This window comes from Amphibalanus amphitrite, unplaced genomic scaffold (genome assembly GCF_019059575.1).
Source record: "Amphibalanus amphitrite isolate SeventyFive unplaced genomic scaffold, NRLGWU_Aamphi_draft 001420F_arrow, whole genome shotgun sequence".
NCBI lineage: Eukaryota > Metazoa > Arthropoda > Thecostraca > Balanomorpha > Balanidae > Amphibalanus > Amphibalanus amphitrite.
The window spans coordinates 15,908-31,555 of record NW_024882913.1 but is presented as its reverse complement, the minus strand read 5'-3'; the positions used below and the strand labels follow the sequence as shown (position 1 = coordinate 31,555).

Below are 15,648 nucleotides of genomic sequence, written 5' to 3'. Positions count from 1 at the left end.
GGGGCTGACGTCGTCGGCTGCTCCGTCGTGGGGAGAGCTCAGACTCGCCCAGAGAAAACCGCACCGTCTTGCGGCTTACCGGAGCCGGGGTCGGTGACAGCGTCTCGCCTCTTCTCTGGCTCGGATCTGCTCGGCTTGGATCTGGATCTGCTCGCTGGGTCGCGACGATCCCACGGAATGGCCGGACATGCCTGCGGTTACGCCATAGGGTGCGGCCACTAGGCGTCTTGATCAAGTAGCTTCTGTGGCTCCCGATCCCCACTACCTGGCCGGTCCTGTCCCATAGGCCTGTGTCCGGATCTTGCAGCGATACGTATGCTCCTATACGTAGAGGTCTCAGCGGCTTGGCGCTGGTGTTGTATGATTCCCTGGCTGCTGCTTTCATCTCCCGGGTCCTACCGACCGCGCCATGTGTGATTCTTATCCGTGGGTCATAGTTCGTGCAATACTAAAGCGTCATGGAATAAACGTCATTTATATTGAGCTACATTACAATGCGTCCAACACTCGACAGATCGACCCCGATCAAACCAACCGCTGAACAATGTCACACTCGCGTTGCCATGGTGACGACCAATAACTGGGGGTCGCCCATGGTGGCAATACAACTCTCCGAACCTCACAGAGACGTGGAACAGGCACCATTGTGTTTGCTTTCGCCTAGCGCCAGTTCGTTTTGAATTTCAATACCGATGACCTAAGATCAGGTCAATTTCTTGACCACCCCATTATAAGTCAATTGGGGAAAAATCAGCTCCCTTGTTTTTACACTAAAACGCGTCGGAATTGCCTAATATACCATGAGTGACTTCATATACGACTAACTTTGACTACCTTGAGACCTTTTTTGCTCTTGGTCAACTGTGACGTTGCTCTTGGGCCATGTGACGTCATTAAAGGTCACCAAATGTTTTTTTGCTACTAACTCCTTACAGGTTTGAGATACAGCCGCGCGGATAGGCTCATTGTGTTCAGCTCGTCAAGACCCATCGAATGATATATATGATGACCTTAAGGTCACGTGACCTAAGGTCAACTTTTGACTTTGACCTTTCGATGTCAACATACACATGTTTCGATGCGGATCGACGAGAGGATCACGATGGTGCTATTAGCTTGTTCCTAGCTGGAATACTTTGAAAGTTATTCGAGAAAAACTTCATATATATGTAGTGCCGCCATTTATACTTTCTTTTTACCCCTGTGACGTCAGCTTTAACCTGACCTGAAAATGACCTGAGTAAAAATTGTAGACCTTATCCATGTGTACTTTGTGCCGTTTACCACTTGTCGCTATCTTGCTTTGTTCACGAGATCTCGCTGTCGCTCCCGCTCGTAATAATGGGAAGGTCATAAAAATGACCTGACCTGAGGTCAACGCAGGCCGAAAGCCACTTTTTTATTATCGCATATTAATGACAATTGATAAGGCTTTAATCGTCATCAGACAAAATTGCGACTTTCAGTTGGGATAATATCAAGGTCACTCTTCGAAAAAAAGGTCAAGATGTCACGTGATCAAAATTTTCAAAAATCGAAAATCCGAGATAGCCAAAACGTTTGTTGGTTGATTGCGAGTTGAATCATATCAAGTTTTTACCATAGAAAACCAATAGTTTCTGAGTTATAAGCCGCCAAACATAGGGTTAGAGTGTGACCTCCAGGAACTGCCCGAGGCTATATCTCGGAAACCGTTGTTCGAAGAAAAAAATCCTTGCCACAGCTGGGTTCCCCGCCCATCACAACCCATTAGACCAATTTTAAGCAAAAAATAAAATATGAGGGTGTAAATTTTATTCATTTTTGGTCGATCTATCGTGGAATGCCCCAGCTCGTATTTCAAATCGAGGTAAGGCAAACTTTATTTTCTTCTTTTATGGTTTCAGTATAAAGTGGCATCCTATAGAAGACGTAGTGTTATCATTCGTTCTTATACCTCTGCTACCCATTTGCTGTCAGTCAAAAGAACGAAAAAAAACTTCTGTTCAGCAAGTCGCATAAGTCTGACCTCTGATCAAAGTGTCATCGCCCACCGTACCTATAGAGTTGACATACGGGTACGCCCGCTGACAGTCTGACACGCCATCTGACAGCCTGCCACGCCCCTCCACTCCACCTGACAACCCGACACGCCCACCAAACTCACACCCTGTCAGTCCCCATCCGTCACATCCGACACTTCCACCATCCATGGCGATGACAAACGGACTTGCGTGGTACGCTATCACCAACACAGCAACTGAAGCGTCCATGGACCCTCGAAGGTGCACGAAGGGCCACCTAGACCTCCCGCTGAGCTCCCGACGCTTGTCATGCCACTGGCGAGCAGCGATCACTCACCGAGCCTTACACGGTGGTCCTTTGTGACGTGTCCACACCACGCAATACACATCCACGCCAGTGCGGTGGCGTTGTGTTGTTTGATAGCAGTAGTGGACAAAGGGCATGCGGTGTTACTGTATGGGTTTGAGTGTGTATAGTCTAGGTTCATTGGAAGCTGGTGTATATGCTGCATGGGTATGCGTGGGTTATCAGGAAAGCCCAGTTTCTTAGTTAGAAGTGAATCATAAACTTCGCTATGGTAGGGAGTAAAAGGAATTTCATACGCCAAAGTATATGGAATCCCTTGCATTGTGTGACTTCATGTTGTATGTTCTTAGATATCACAGACTCCTTTACTTTTGGGCTGGCATTTTGAGCAATGTGTTGGACGTTTCAACGCTATCAACTAATTAGAAACCTCCTTACTGAATTAAATAAAACATTCCTTGAAGACCTTAAGCAATACCCTCCGTCGTTTTCAACACTACCATTGCCTCCCACTACATCTACTCGTACCCGACGCTATCCATAGCCCCGCAGTGACCTGCACTTCCCAAGCGTCAGTGGCCCCTGACGCAACCCGCGTGGGATTGCATCAGTTGTGTCACTAGACGGACAGGCTTCCCTGCTCCCATCCCTCTCGTTTCGCTCTGCCCTTTCCCAGTGATTAACCTAAGGACACTCCCACGGGGCTACTCCTCCCTCCCCTTCCCCACCAGTCCCACTAAGCGTAACTGTGGCACGAGAAATACCAGGCCCCGCGACGCAACGCATGCTGGCCACTGGAAGCAGCGTGAAGTGCAGGGAAGAGTCTAATTCGAGGAAGCGCGGACGCTGCGCTGCATGTATCATAATTCTGACTGCTTGGCATGGTCACAAGAGGTGCAACTTCGAAGCACGAGTCTCGTGCATATGAATACGAAGTTATGCAGGGGCAATTTTAGTTCTTTTCATCTCAAAAGAAAACTCGGGACATATATTGAACAAGTTGAGTTAGCCCTGGCTGGAAGTTTCCCACAACCGGTGCTTATTGCACTCAGTATTTCATCTCTTATGACTCAGACCTCAGTGCACTTCCAACAACAAACCAGTGCTTCTCGTTTTGCGGTGCTGACCGTATCACCCCGTATCCATGGCAACGAAACGCCCGCTGTGTCACTGCTCGTCCGCACTTCCTCGTTGCAACTTAGAACGTGCAGAAACCGGATATCTGTGGCTGCAGCATGTAGTTGAACGGAACCGGTCCCCCGTTAGTGCGGCGTTGCCATTTGCGAAAACCGAACCGGGCGGCCAATAGATTGTCATCAGTATAGAGTTTCGGGCTGAAGTGATGTTTCTAGTGACAGAGTTCGACGGCATGTTTCGTGCAGTCGCTCAAAAGTGTGTCAGTTGCGGATTCTGAGGTTGGGAAATGAAATAGTTAACTGGGACCCGCGGCTCAAGAATCCTTTAGTGACAGTTATGATCAACAAGGCAAGGATAAAAGGTGCCTACTACCCACGCGCGAAAATCCTTACAAGTATTTAACAAAATAATTATCAACATGGATTTAGGTCAATGAATGTTGTCTACCCACCAGTTTACGGTAAGTTACATTAACCCGCGCCCCGTAGGGCTACCGGCGGACCCTACCACCCGTAGGGGGGGGGGGGCGTTTCGGCCCCCCCCTAAGATCTCGGAAAGTTACCGGCCGATTTTCAAAATTCAAACGGCGTTTGATAGCCCTACCCGGGAACTACCTTGTGACCAAATTTCATTGACCTAGGTCAAACCGATGACGTCACAGGTCAGGTCAAAGGTCAGATTTTCACCGTTCACAGGCAATTCAAGAAATGTGCTGTGAAATCGAGTAAATTGGTAATTTATTGAAAACCATCGATGGTATATTGTTCGTCAAACACATACTTTGCTATCTGAGGTCACTGATACCAGGTCAGGTCACAGCGAGGTCAGGTCACCGGGGGTCACAATATGAATGTGTCGTGTGATACATGTTTTATGGTCCATTTTACATGACAAATGCGATTATGTGGGTTAGGCAGCCTTTGGGGCCAGCCTAGGTCACGTTTTGGTGAAGGTCAGGTCAAGGTCAGGTCAAATTAGGTCAAATTTCAAAGTTGATATTTTTGCATAAAATGGGTATCCATTCGATGCAGCTCGTCACGGGGAGTCTAATGGTGGTCTTTGTTTTGCTCTACGAGTTCTAGAATTGCCAAAAATTGAGTTTGAAAATTTGACGTCATCATTTTTGAACAGTTTTTTCGCTATAACTTGGCCAAAAAACGAGGTATCGATCTCAAATTTGGTATGTAGATAGAAGACGGTAGGTACTATCACATATATTCCGTTTTTTTCGAAACTCAAAAAACTTTTTGGATTTTTTGGCTAATATATCTAAAAAAATGCTTTTTTGATTTTTGGGGATCAAAACTCAAAAATTTAAAAAATCCGAGATAGCAGTTTTGTAGCCCTGTCAATTATACACCTTTTATGTCTTGATCATTTTTCTGTATCTTCAAAGCTGTAGGCCTGACAGGTCTTCTCGCGAAGGTCTTTTTTCGGTCGAAAATGACAGAACATGATGTCACTCTGACGTCATTTGTAGCCAACCTATCACAGCCTCTGGAAAAATTTTTGGTCACAATGTGTAAAATTGATGCCCGGAGGGGTCCTGAAAGTTTGGTGGCGATATCTCCAGCCGTTTAGGAGATATCGACCGAAAAGGACAGGGGGGGCCGTTTCGGCCCCCCCTACGGGGCGCGGGTTAATTACGTCAGCCTAATTGTAGACCCCCTTGCATCAGTAGATGGCCAAACCCCTTCCTGACATCATGGTTTTAGCGGAGCAAACACAAACCAGAGGCACATCATACTTAACTAGCTAGCAAGACCCAATCCATTGCATCATATTTGGTTAGGAACACCGTTTAGCATGTTGAGTGTTGACCCAGCAACCATATCTATGCCACCGATTGACTGATATACGTCGTTAACGTTTCGAGGCTGGCCAATTTCTTGTGGCAAGGTTTCATACACAAGCACTTGTGTTTATCGTGGCGAATAACCAGTGTTTATAAAGCATCGGACATCCTCGAAGATACACAGAAACGAAGCTCCTGGGAGCTGACCTTATCGCTGCCATGGAAAATCCGAGAAGTCACTGACCATAAAGCAACATACATATTCTGTTGTTAGTATCAACAAACAGCAGCATATTGTGAGCACTATCAGTGCACCAAACTGACGTTATAATAAACACAACATTTTGACCATGATACGAACCAAAGATATGTTCCCGTTTGACCCCATCCTCGTGAAGACTGAACATACCTGTTGACATCCACATCAGTTGTCTTCAGGATGGCTCTGGCCTTCTCCAGTTGACCGTGTTCGACGGCAGCATACAGAGCTGTCAACGTAAGCAGCTGTCAGCAACAAGTCACCAATGCGGCGCACGGTAAGGTTACAATGCAAGGCTGTGAAGTGTGATCAAATAAGAACGTCGGATTGTGGGCCCAGTCCTTGGATGAGGAACATCAGCAGCGTAAGCTTTATTATTGTGTGGCAAGAGTACAGTCTAAACGGCGCAGATTCAGGATGCATGAACCACGTGTAACTTCGCAATTTCGCCATACCTGAAATAAAAAGTCGTCTAGAGATTTTGAGGTTTTACATGTAAGAATTGAACACCATTTTCCGCCCATTGTAAATGCACGGGTTCAGGAGTACGACTCTGTACGACTTCAGAAATAACAACATGCGACGTAGATTCGCATTTCTTTCGTCGCCGTATTTAAGAACAGTAGCAATGCAATAACATTGCATTCACTATTGCAGTCAAAATGTACACAATCTGTGCACGAAATCGGAGCTTTGTCATTCCTTTCTTCGGCACAAACAACAATGAATGAAAAAGATACGCTGTACCAAGGAATCTATGGCAAATAGGAATGTCCGCTACAGATGCTTTTGGTCACATACCATGGCATCATGAATGGCTGTGACGCAGTATGACTATAGTTGTGCGGAAATGAAAGCCTATGCTGAAGTCTTCATAAACATCATGACATTGTTATAGTAAGGATGGGAAGTGATAGCAAGAGCACCAAGAAGCATTACATCAGATTCTCACGCAATTCTGCTCGTGAGACAATTCAGCGCCGGTAGAATCCGAAAGCCTACCTATCATTACGTGAAAGACAACAGTGCAAATGCGGCAAAATAGCAAAGAGGATGCGACAAATACAACTTTATATTGTTTAAGCATTTACTCAAATGAGTTTTAAATAGTCTTTGCGGTCATTGTTGTGCCAAAATATCGAAATGGTTTTAGTGCTCGGTAACGAATAGCTGTGAAAACCTATTGAAATGTATGAGATGATGTTTTTCGTACTCCAGCGTAGATGGGTAGCCATTCGGCTTCCACGGTTGACAGTGATGACATCAGTCATCTTTTGCAAACTCGTTAAAGATTTGGGCTGTACGGGGACTCGAACCCCGGGCCCGGGGTTCGAGTCCCCGTACAGCCCAAATCTTTAACGAGTTTGCAAAAGATGACTGATGTCATCACTGTCAACCGTGGAAGCCGAATGGCTACCCATCTACGCTGGAGTACGAAAAACATCATCTCACGCTCTCAGTCCCAGCGGATAAAAACAACACCTAAGACTATTGAAATGTAAATAATTTTTCGTACTTTTTTCCAATTTCCTGCAAATCACGTGACGCCAGTTGGTCTTGGAGTTCCAGTAATCTCAACAAATCACGACACGACTCTGAATCAACCTCAAACCGACTGACACAAGCTGACTCCAGTAAAGCAGATAGCTGTGTTTATATCCCCAGCGCCTGTATCTGGGCTGAACGGGGCCAGATCTCATGACCTCCCCCCCCCTCCCTACGGCAGAGGGCAGGACCCCGCGACACTGTCACTTCGCTCAGGGGTCAGACCTTTGAACGACTGGAGGGCAGGCCTTGAGCAGGGGGCGGCAGCGTGATCGGGTTATTTATTGATGTTTGTTTGTGCAGGGCATCTGGTCGAGTTTGCTTTTCGATGGCCGCGTGATACTGCATTCTTTGTGCAGATAAAGGATTGTGTTTATCCTTGTATGTTTATCCGTAACAGTCAGAATGTCATTGGTGTATCTTTGCAGCTATAGTGGACTTGACTCAATAAGTTACCATTTCTTTCAAAACTCTGTATCATAAAAATACTATAAGCCTCCAAGTTATCATCCTACGAACAGTCCAAATTTAGCCAAACACCATTATTGTAATTCGCGACCAATTCGTCTCCAGCCAATTCACCATCACCATCTTCCAGATCAGAGGCAAAAGTACTTAAAAGATGCGCATCTTGAGAACCCAAGTAACACGACCCTCCCTACACTCCCTAGTAAGACCATTTTTCCACTTCCGCCAGGCGCATGCAGTTGGGATTATCTCCAAAAGGCGTGCCTGCTCTGCAGGCACAGAGCCTCAATCCAGCCAGCACAAAAAGCTACACCAGTGATTTGCTCCGATAACTCCACCAGACTGGTTCCCATCCCATAGCCACCGGATCAGACGCCGCAAAAACACTCCCGAGACGTGATCGGGTGCACAAAGGCTGTGACGTCAGAGTGACGTCATTGTTAGGATGTCTCCATACATGGAAGAACGGAGGCGAAGATATGGCCCGGTCCCACTGCCCCAGCCATGATCAGAGCTGCAAATTATAGACACGGGGCTGTGTTTTATGTCGGGAGGTAGAATGACAACGCAGGGAGGTTACATAACACACAAAAAGTGTCTGTCGAACGGATGTTTATCTGTAGTTACAAAACACAGGTTCACAGCTGAATCTGTGTGCTTTCTGGACACAACTGCGACCTTCAGTACGACGATATTTAGTAAAAAGTAAGGTTAATCTGCATATCGAATCCAGGAAATATCAGCTAAACGTACGACAAAGCGCGTCACTTAAAATCAAGGCCATTTCCGGATACCCTTGTTGATCTCAAAATCCGCTAAATTCTACCAAAGGCGAAAAATGCCAACAGTTGCTGAGACCACTCACCATGGAGGTGGATGTTGATCTTGCTGAGCTTCTCCAGTCTCTTCCTCTCCGCCTTCGTCATGTTCAGCCCGTCCACAAGAACCTCCATGCTGCCCTGGCGCCATCCTGCGGACAAAAAACGAACCGTCAATAAGAGGCTCCGAATAAATAAGCAGATGAAATAATAAAAAGGAGAGAGGGGGATAGAAGGGGGTGCAATTTTCTGCAAACGTGGCATTTTAGCCTGTTAGAAGGAAGGATTAATATACCATGCCTAAAAGTAAAAGCTGCGCACATGAAAACCTCATGCAACTTCATTGTGGCGTGAACACCGTGCCATTTCATGGTGGATTAATATCAGCATTGCACGCAGTGCACATTAGCACATTCAGTGAGTGGTATAGGGGTGATATAACGGATACGAGTGAAAACTGGTGCATGGCACCGCCAGCGAAGGCCAGGATCGCATGAGACCACAGTTTTATGACCTCGGGGGTGCATGATAACAAACATTTGCCGAGGGTGGAAAATGTACTTTGACTGTCCCGCGGCCGGTCAGCGAGCCAGAGGTCACAGATATTTGTTTGATCAGACGCCAGAAGGCTCCATTCTAGCGCTGGGTGTCAGGGTTCCATGGGATCGAAAAGCCTACTTACGGTGAAATATATAGCCATGTTCTTCACAACCATGACGAAATATAGACAAATGGTGATGCATACAGACAAAAATGAGATTGATTGATGAGCGATGCAAACAAACTGATGCGAAGAAATTGGTGCCTTTGATATTCGGAGCAGTGCATTCATAATCCAAGTGTTTCTCTATGGTAAAAATTTATTTCTATAGTAGCAGATTCAGAAAACCATCAATTAATTCCCATCCCATCTATTTATTGATCAATTAGTGGACAGAAATCAAGGGTCACCAAGTTCATTTTCTCTCCATTTCACCAGCACACCACGACTATTGAAGTCACGGGCCTGGGTCACACCGTCTCTTAGAAAGCAGCACGCACAGGCCTCCGACCCAGGCCTCGGCTCTAAACGGCCAATCAACAATTATGGCTGGCGTGTCGGAGGAGACCCGCACGGCACTGCACGCGCGCGGGACTGATCAGTATGTAAATGGCCGAGTGGAGTTAATTGCGGGTGACGACTGTATGGGACAACTCACGAGGCATGTGATTTCGTTACTCGTGCTGCAGTGGAGGTGGTGAGACCAACACCAGCGGGTGGCGAATGGGAATGGTGGTTCACGAGAGAGCGGTACAAATTGACGAATTTTCCGTCACCTTCGGGGACGGAAAATGGGCGTCTTGGAAAATGGGAAATGCGTTTGACGGAAAATGGGCGTCATAAATTTGGGAATAGAATACTTAGAAACTCAATTGCAATTTGCATGCCAACCACGCGGCATGGTAAAATGGACTTGATTTGACAAAACATCACGAAAATATTGTCTATGCGACAGAAAATGTCATGCATAGTAGAGGAGCAAAAGTTATTTTGAAGCATCACTTCAATCCGATGTAAGGCATTCTATCTATCCCGGCTGCGCCAGCTATCTTATTTCCCACCAGTCATCTATGATCGATTTGTCGACATTCGTTTCAAATCACAAGTTATTTATCCATATTGATCAAAGGACCGAAAGCACGCAGTTTACCATCGACCAAATCACACGGATGAACAATTCATCGCTCTTCTCAAATATCTGATTGATCAGTCGTGAGCTGCGGATTCCAGAATGATCGATACTCTTCTGAATTACAATTCAGCTTGATGCATTGACCGATAGTCCCAAAACCATAATCAATGAACCGTCACACGCTTCATTCGCCTGACAAAACAGGTGATTCCAGAAATACCCATCAAGTCATGTCATATCATTCACGTCTTCCAGCTTCAAAACAAGGCGACTCATTTCGTTCCCGAAATGAGACTGTCCCGATCCGTCGCCATTCCGTTTTGAAATCGTCATAAATTCATTGTCCCCAGCTGGGTACCCTGTCACTCCTTCGCTTCCAAATGCCCTATGTCCCTCACCGTCACTCAATAGAATCACCATAGTGACATCATCCCAAGCATATTCATATATTCAATTGATTCATTTTCTTTTCCCATAATGTCACTGCCCCGCCCGAGCTTCTTTCAATCAGTTGAACTGTCTCAGCAGAACCAAACCAACCGAAAAGCACACGTGGCATGACATGACCGCACGAACAGCACGGGATAGGTTGTGATAGGGCGGCCCCTCCGTCGTTTGAGTGCTCGTGGCGCCACGTGATCACCCATGGCGGATCGTGGCTGGTCATATCTCTACGCCACGTGACACCACGTTATTTCACGTGGCATCCATCACTCATTCCCAACCTTCCCCGATTCCCGCAGCGGCCACCCGGCAGTCCGGTCACGGCCGGTGCCGTCTCGACCCGACGGTTTAGCGTCACGTCAGGACGTCTTATTTACTGGAGCGTGTCACCACCCGCCCGTGTGGTCTCCCCAGGGATTGGACGTCGCTCAGAGGTGCGCCTTCAGACTTCACAGGAGGATCGGCGGATGATGTAATCGAGCGACAAGCGTCCAAACGTGGCGGGTCGGCGAGGCAGAAAGAGTGGAAAGGCGAAATCAAAGCAGAAATTTAGATCAAATCGTTAACGAGACTTTCATTTTAAATGAGGAGTTTAAGAATTCTAGTGGTCCCAGCTGGAGCTTACTGGATTTTGTAATTTCTTCCTCTTCCGAAATGCATGCATTCCGAAAGTTTAAGAAATCGTTCAAGAAATTCAATGGCGTCATCAGTGTGTTAGGCATCAGACAAGATTGCGGATGTCAAGTACATGCCAGAACTTTGCAAAAAGTTTCGTCAACAGAAAAGCAGACCCAAAACTCAACAGACCGGCATTTCATGACTAACAGCTCAGTTAAAAACCACCTTATCATTGCAGGGTGGGAATTCCGTAACAGTTGAAGCTTCTGCGGTAACTGACCACTACAAGTAACAGCATTTGAAGCCAACGGCATCCTCTCCCCCCCCTTGTGACAAAGACTGCTGCCCAGAGGCCAGACAAAGGCGACCCAGAAGCAAGCATAAGGTCACTTCTACGCACCAGCTGCAACCGGTTATGGGTATTTCGCCAGCTTGGGAATTGCCAACCTCATGGCCATGGGACATGTGAATTTCATGACTAAGAAACTGCATTTCTAGCTTGTGCCACTAAACAGTCAGCAAGTAATACCGATTGGTTCAAAGCACCTTTTGCGTTGACCATTCGTGCTTCGTTTCCTTTCTCTTGTGCCTTTCATCAACCCGTCTCATTATGCTCACGAAACTCGCGTGACCATTTAGCCGCCTTAGCACGTCAGAAAGATCATTTATTACGATCATGCGTGACGTATGCGTGCGCTCAGCTATATCCCACATCATTTACATCAATTTACAAGTCACTTGTCGACCCTGGAAGACGAACCGCGAGAAATGTGACGATTTGTCAAGTCGATTACGAATATATTATTACTAGCGACAGCAAGGATGAAAAAGGATAATGAGGATATTAGTCGAAATGACTTCCACTGATTGATTGCGGATGAAGGTCTGTCAGAGCGAATAAATTTAGGAGTTCAGCATGTTTCCATGTTATTATGGTTTTACTTAGCGTAAAGAGCTTTGTAACTGAAGCTTACGAAGAAAAGTGAGTTTAAAATCTAATATATGAGTCACGGACCCCCGGTCAGCGGCGCCTTTGATGGTGAAATTTCCCGGGCGATTACAAGATAGAAGGTAAACAACATTAATATCCAAGAAGCCTAATCCAATCAGATCAGTACCGCTCAGATTATTCATGAACGTCGCCTTGGCTACAGACGCGCACGTCGCTGACTGTAAAATTCACAGAACTTGTCCAGGCATCTCCTCCAGAACTCAGTCCTGAGCATGTAGTCACGTTTTCGTTTTCATTTATCATCTGCATGATGACCTGAACACGATCAATTCCCACAAACAAACGGGAAACGTGAACGTCAGCATTCTTCGCCAATCAGCCAATCAGGCGGTGCCGCGAGCTCCCGGAGGGTGACGCAATATGGCGCTCGAATTGCGGCGTGTCAGGGGGCGTATGGTCACCAGGCTGAAAGCTGGTTAGTCATAACAGACCGTGCGATGGCCTGCTCGTCAGGATGTCAATCATACAAGCCAATTATCGCAGACACTAACGACTGCAGAGTCGAACGTCCAAGGGGTATGCGCTATGTAAATAACACATGGCTATCTTCATAGGATAAGTGAGATAAATGATCGAGAGGTAAATATATCGTAACAGCAACAATTAACCCTTCCACCATGCCTTTCAGCTTTCACCAATAGTAGTTACTAGTGAAACACATTCATGCAGAGTTAGGTAAGCTATCAGCAAAAAGTACTCCTCACAGCACTTTTCTCGGATGTAGCAATCTGCAGTTTTACATAATTGGCCGTTTTACATTATAGTTTTACATTATTCAACAGTGGCCAATATAACCCGAATCAAATGTTCCACTGTTATTCAAAAATAGGCATTGGACCTTTTTAAGGGATCATTGGGAACATTGGGATATTTGAGCTAACTTAGCAGATCAGCAAAAATATAGGAACCAGAACAGGCCAGAACAAAATATCCCTGGATATTTCCTAGGCCCCTCACCCCCTTCCCTATCCCAGAGGCGCAAGCCCGCCTTCGCTAACATCTGCCCACATCCGTCAAATTCAAATCCTTCCCCCCAGAGTCCCTCCGCGCCCCACGGAGCCCCCGTCCCGCGCCCGAGGGCGGCAGGGGACCTACGTTTCCGTCCGGCGACTTCCGCCGTGGCGTCGCGCAGGGTATCCGAACTTCCGGAGCGACGACGACCAGTCCGCGATGGCGTCACATCCGCATAGAGCTGCGAGAGATCTGTGATGGTCTTTGGTCGGTCTGAGGAGCGATCCGAATCGTAGCTGGACGCTCCAGAGTCGCTTCCCGCCTCGCTCGCGCCGGCTGAATCGGCGCCGTCTGCTGAGAAGAGTCGTGAAGCGCGAGAAGCTCGGGCGACAGATGTGAAGGCGGCGTAGGAGACACGTTGGCGACGCCTAGCACGGGTTTCGCCAGCTTCGGGACTGGCAGGACTACTGGCGGAGGCCTGGGTATCCGTGACAAAACTACACATGTTCAGTTTCTCACTCTGCGTGTCGTAGGCTTCAAATGTCATCCTCGCTTCACGAATGGGTTTGACATCGCGCTTGGCGCTAGACTCGCAACCCTGACGATTCTCGCGAAGAACATCAGCAACATCCGCAAGATCATCGTCCGATTCTTCACACACGGGCTGTGGGACTCTTCGTCTCACGAACGGTCTTTCGAGCTTCCGCAGCCTCTCCTGGAAGCTGCTGCGCCGCTGTACCCCAGCAGCCGGGGTCAGGGTCACACTCTGCGTACGGGTCAGCCTCGAAGCAGGGCTTCTCTGGCGGCGAAGACGTATCTTGAACGGCTCAGCAAGCCTGGAGATGAGTCGTGATGAGTGCGTTTCCGGGAGACGCACCCGCAGACTCAGTCGCACATCTGAGAACCGGGAGCGATGCGCGAGGGCGTTGGCCTCCATGGGTCGAGCTCGACAAACCACGGGGCCATCAGAGGGACGGCTCAGCGGCACTCCTGACGTGCAGGGAAGGGGGATCGCCTGCAGTGCGTCTCGACCCTCGCAAGTGTCGCGAACATCGCGAGCAACCCAGGGAATACGCGGCATAGACCGGCGTGTTCTTGCCACGCCGTCCATGGTGTGATTTCTAAAACTTCTTCAACAGGTTCAACGGCAGAATCCGTTACGGTCCAGTTTCTTCAGAAGAGCGAGGTAACCTCGAATGAAAATGAAGGACAAAGGGCAAAGGTCACCCGGCTCAGTTGACAGATAACTCGCTCTCTGCAGTTGCGGTTCGTTGCTAAAATCTCCGGTTCACCGCCGGAGCGAAACGGTCACCCGAATCGGCACGTCCGTTTTCGCGGCACTCCCAGATCTGTTTCACATCAACAGGGCGGGATAAATCGCAGTTCCGTGGATAGAGGAGACCACGCCGCCTGCGCCTCGGCTGCTTCAGAGATGCCTGCGACCCAGTTCGGTTTGAATGACTCACTGGTTCGCAGGAGTATTGAGTTCACTAAATGGTGGGAATACAATGTTCACAAGTACGGCGTGAGAAAGGTCGCAGCGGCTAACGACACTGGCGACATTGAAATTGTTCGCTGAATGTCTCCGAAATCGAGCACCGCCGCCTCGACGACTGTTCGATTTTTTTTCAGAAAATCACACTGTCTGCATCATTAGAAACGTCCAAACATCGTTCCTTTTCCCACTATGTTCACCGTAACACTGACACTTTCGCGCTGTCCAAATCACAACACTCGCGGGGTTGACACCGTCCAGACCAGACTCACTCCAAACCTCAGTCCTCCCCTCACACTGTCCCTACACGTCACGTCCAACGTCCACTCGCGCCACGCTCGACGTCCTCTCGCTCCGACGTCTCTCGCGCGCAAATCGGTCGCGCCGGCGCGAGCTCCGTTCGCGCGCTGCTCCGCGGGTCCACTGGCGCCGCCGGCGCGGGCTCGCCGGCGCGCGAACGGCCCACACCCCTCATGACGTCACAAACAGCTGTGCCGCGACTCGGGCCGAGATTGACGGCTGACAACGGCAACACGGGCGGACCGTATGGAGCAAGGGAAACTTGACTAGAAGGCGTGATACTTTCCCAAGCTGTCCTGTTTTTGCTTTTTTCCTTCTTTCTCTTTTCTTTTTTAATTCCTTTTTCGAACGACACTGTTCCCAGCTGACTGACGGGCAATGGTCAAAAACAGCGCCACGGTTCATATTTCATAACCTTCTGCAAGAACATGACCCCTATACCCAAAAGACTAGCCTGGCAGGTTAGGGGTTGGGCGGTCTATGGTTAGGGGTCGGGCGGTACCATGACCCCCCTCGCACACCGATGGCTACAAAATTATCCACATGACAGCTTTGATGCCATGTTTCATTCAGCCAAGCTGGTCTTTGTGCTGCAAGTGCACGAACTGACTGAGCTGCTTCGCGTCTTACCACCCGTGGACCAGGGATTGATGGGGTTTGCAGTTTGTGAAACAGACACGCGCCTGCTTGCATGCCGCTTTTGCAGGGGTGCGAGCTAAGAGGGAAGCTAAGCTACGGGAAGCGAGACGAGGGTTGGAAGGGGAGGGGAAGGCAGAACGTGATGCAAAGCTGCAGAAACCTATTTCCTGCCTTAGGTATGTGG

General features: G+C 48.2%; 1 protein-coding gene across 1 annotated transcript in view; it reads right to left on the bottom strand.

The window, feature by feature from the left end:
• LOC122372931 overlaps window positions 1–14,950 on the bottom strand; it is a 53,663-nt gene extending 38,713 nt beyond the window's left edge. The window contains exons 1-3 of the mRNA XM_043350613.1: window positions 13,175–14,950; window positions 8,380–8,484; window positions 5,652–5,730 (exon numbers count right to left, since the gene is read on the bottom strand). Of these exons, the coding sequence (XP_043206548.1) occupies window positions 5,652–5,730; window positions 8,380–8,484; window positions 13,175–14,141 (1,151 nt within the window). The 5' untranslated portion in view covers window positions 14,142–14,950. The remainder of the gene's footprint in view (window positions 1–5,651; window positions 5,731–8,379; window positions 8,485–13,174) is intronic.
• Between the last annotated feature and the right edge of the window lie 698 nt (window positions 14,951–15,648).